We start from the raw sequence: 3,446 nt of genomic DNA, 5'->3' as shown, positions 1-3,446 counted from the left end.
TTTCAGTTTATGTATTCATGCAATTTTCTAACAATATTTTTCCCAAGATCTGTACATTTAGAGTGCAAGAAGCATTTGCTGCCCTTGATAAAACAAATAGACAAATTATATGGAAATCCAGCTGGTAAAGCTAATGATTGACGGACCACCAACACATGCATGTCCAGCTTCCTCACTTGACAGACAGTGTAAGCAAAATAAAGCCTCCGACACTTGTGACGTGCTCTAGAAGGAGAGGCTTAGAAATTCCACAGCCCAGTGCATGTATATTTAGAAAAAAAAACTACTCTAAAAATAACAAGTAATACACGAGGGGTGGGGGTTGTTCAGGGTAGCTATGAGACCTGAGGCCTCTACTCAGAAGGTGGACAGAAAGGAAGACCCCTAAGACACAGAACAGCATAAGGCACAGAAGAGACTAGCTTCTGCTCTAGGTAAGTAACACTCAGAAATAGAATAGAATGAACATAAAATTGACAACTAATGAAATTATTATTTCTACTAGGGTGAAATGTGACCAATGCTCAAATGGGAGACTGGAACTTGCTAGGGAAACTTCTTGAAAAAGCGCAAGAACATTCCACCGTCGTGGGCAAAGTCTGGTTGACAGTCCTGTTTATTTTTCGAATTCTCGTCTTAGGATCTGCAGCAGAAAAAGTTTGGGGAGATGAGCAGTCTGGGTTTACCTGTGACACCAAGCAACCGGGTTGTCAGAACGTGTGCTATGACAAAACATTCCCAATTTCACACATTCGCTTTTGGGTGCTTCAGATTATTTTTGTATCAACTCCGACTCTCATTTACCTAGGACATATTCTTCACCTTGTACGTTTAGAAGAAAAGCAGAAGAAGCAACGTCAAAGCAAGGCAAACTCTCAGAGTGACAAACAGCTGCTCCTTGAACCTGCAAAACCTTTACCACCACCCCTCAAAGATGAACTGGGAAAAGTGCGGTTGCGAGGAGCACTTCTGCGTACGTACGTTTTTAACGTGCTCTTCAAAACTTTATTTGAGGTGGGATTCATTGTGGCCCAGTATTTTCTATATGGATTTCAGCTGCAGCCACTCTACACGTGTAACCGCTGGCCTTGTCCCAACACTGTGAACTGCTACATATCACGTCCTACAGAAAAGACAATATTCATCCTCTTCATGTTGGCCGTGGCGTGCTTGTCTCTACTACTCAACCTTATTGAGATTTACTACCTCGGATTCACCAAGTGCAGACAAGGCCTATCGGGCTCCAGTTATGAGTCAGTGCCCAAACTCCCAAAGAGCGGAAGCATCACTCATACCCACATAATTCCACATTATCCCCACTACTCTCCTTCAGAGAAGGGATCCACTTTTAGTCCATCTCTGCCGTTTCCTCTTTCGTCCAGTAAGAACACACCATCTGCCATAGACAGCAGCCAGGCAGCAAGGAAGCAAAACCGAGAAAACCAAGCTGTTGAGCGGAATGGTATTCCGGAGATGAACACAGCGTTAGAGAGTGGAAGTGAACTGGATCATAATGAACAGCAGAGGCTACAGAGCCTTCAGAGCCGACAGAATAGCAGACAGAGTAGCACCAGGTCAAGGCCTGGGACGCTTCAAGTGTGAAGGAAACATAAAAGAACTGGAGAAAATGAAAGAACGCTGTTCACGGTTTTTGTGACTTTACTAATGATATAGAACAGTGAGTAAGCATGTCTGTGTACAGATTTCCTGATATTTAAATATTTATAGCATTAAATAAATATTTCAGTTTAAGTGACTTTCACTCTGAGGTATCAATCTGCTGTAAAACCTAACAGGCTGTCATTTCATGTACACAGAAGGAACTGCCAAATGTATGCAAAAGGGAGGGAATAAGAATACTAGCACACAGCATAGAAAGGGTTAATATATTCCTTCCATGCACAGATTTGTTGCAATCATCTGTATATGAAAGCTACATGGGCCCATGTGTACAGAGAAGAAGGAAGAAAGTAATAAACTATGCAAAAAAAATGCAGAGAAAAATGATATTTGTTGTAATGAAATTCAAGGCAAAATGTCACCTAATGTAAGTGACTGCAGGCAAGTTCCAGCCATTTCTATTATGCAGAGTTAACATTTCCACTAGTGTTGGCGACCGTCCCGCAGCCCTGGGGTATATTACATTAGAGTAACCAAACCTTCAGATACAATGATGTTGTATATGGGAACAGCCCGGGTGTGGATGGGAGAGGCTGTGTGTATAAAAGGCAGTACCAAATGGTCAGAATACAGGAGAAAGAAGAGGTGACAGGAGATAACCTCAAATTCTATTCGGAGAAAGTCAAATTTACAATTTGTATCAAACCTTCCTGCTGCTAAGCAAAGCAGCTTCCGATCCCTGTGTTTTCTCCTAGGTCCAAGTGATATTACATAGATATCAAATCTTTTTTGCATTTTATAATTAGTTAAAAGGTATTGTGAACACTTTTGGTGAGTTTTGTACCTTTCAGGTAGCTTTGTCATGTATGTGCCTAATTTAGGATGGTATTTTATTAACGGTTTTGGCTGAATTTGTACATTTTTGTACTATTGGCCCCCGGGAGTCTAAAAATAAAGTAGTAACTCGGTCTATGTCTCCGGTCCAGCATTCACCTCCCATCATATCTGGTCTTTGTTGCTATATAGAGGCTGAGCCGTGATGTGACACTACAGTGCGCTCCTGCTGCCGTCTGTATTAAGCTATGGTGGGTGGGTGCAATCGCTGAGCAACAGTGATGGAAGGTGCTGCCTGGACTGGAGACGGGGACAGAGGGTACTTTATTTTTAAGCCACCTGAGGACAATAAGATAAAAATATAACACGTAGGACAACCTTTTTACATTTTTAAATTACTTTAAAGTTTGAAGGGGTTATTCGAGTTTACTAATAATTTAGGTCAGGGCTGGGGCCAGCTAATTAAAAATAATAAACGCATATTTACCATGCCGCGGTCCATCCGATCTGTGCGGAGGTTTGATTACGAGGGCGCACAGGGAGCTGCCTCCGTCTGGAAGCTTGCATCTGACACCATCTCCCAGTGCTTAGAATGCGGAGAGATAGAGACGGATGGGAGGACCTGGCCGGAAGCTCCCTGTGCGCGGCTTCTGTGTCCCTGTCGTCCATGGATCAGACAGACCCTGGCGTGGGACATTTGCAACGCCGGCGGAGTTAAGTACCTGATTATTATTTTTAAATAGCCCGGTCCTAAATTATTAGTTGACTCGGATAATCCCTTTAAGAAATGTATAAGCGTATATACTCACGTGTAAGCCGAGGCACATTGCTTTACCACAAAATACTGGGAAAACTTATTGGGGCTCATTTACTAAGGGTTGCGCTGCTCACTTTTGTCGGACTGTGTGCCTTTTTTGGGGAATACACGGCTTGCACAGGTGTCTGTCTGTGCTAGGATTTTGGTGTGTGCAATCCTTTTTTGGCACAGTTGC

At 42.9% G+C, this 3,446-nt stretch overlaps 1 protein-coding gene across 1 annotated transcript; it reads left to right on the top strand.

Moving 5' to 3' along the window:
• The first annotated feature begins 324 nt into the window (after positions 1-324).
• LOC140076547 (gap junction alpha-3 protein-like) lies at positions 325-1,702 on the top strand. The gene is made up of 2 exons (XM_072123112.1): positions 325-434; positions 506-1,702. Exon 2 carries the CDS (start codon positions 529-531, stop codon positions 1,600-1,602), a length of 1,074 nt encoding a protein of 357 aa, XP_071979213.1. The 5' UTR covers positions 325-434; positions 506-528; the 3' UTR covers positions 1,603-1,702.
• The last annotated feature ends 1,744 nt before the right edge of the window (positions 1,703-3,446 follow it).

The sequence above is a fragment of the Engystomops pustulosus genome, chromosome 9 (genome assembly GCF_040894005.1).
Source record: "Engystomops pustulosus chromosome 9, aEngPut4.maternal, whole genome shotgun sequence".
Taxonomy (NCBI): domain Eukaryota; kingdom Metazoa; phylum Chordata; class Amphibia; order Anura; family Leptodactylidae; genus Engystomops; species Engystomops pustulosus.
The sequence above is the reverse complement of the archived record's forward strand: the minus strand, read 5'-3'. Positions and strand labels throughout refer to the sequence as shown.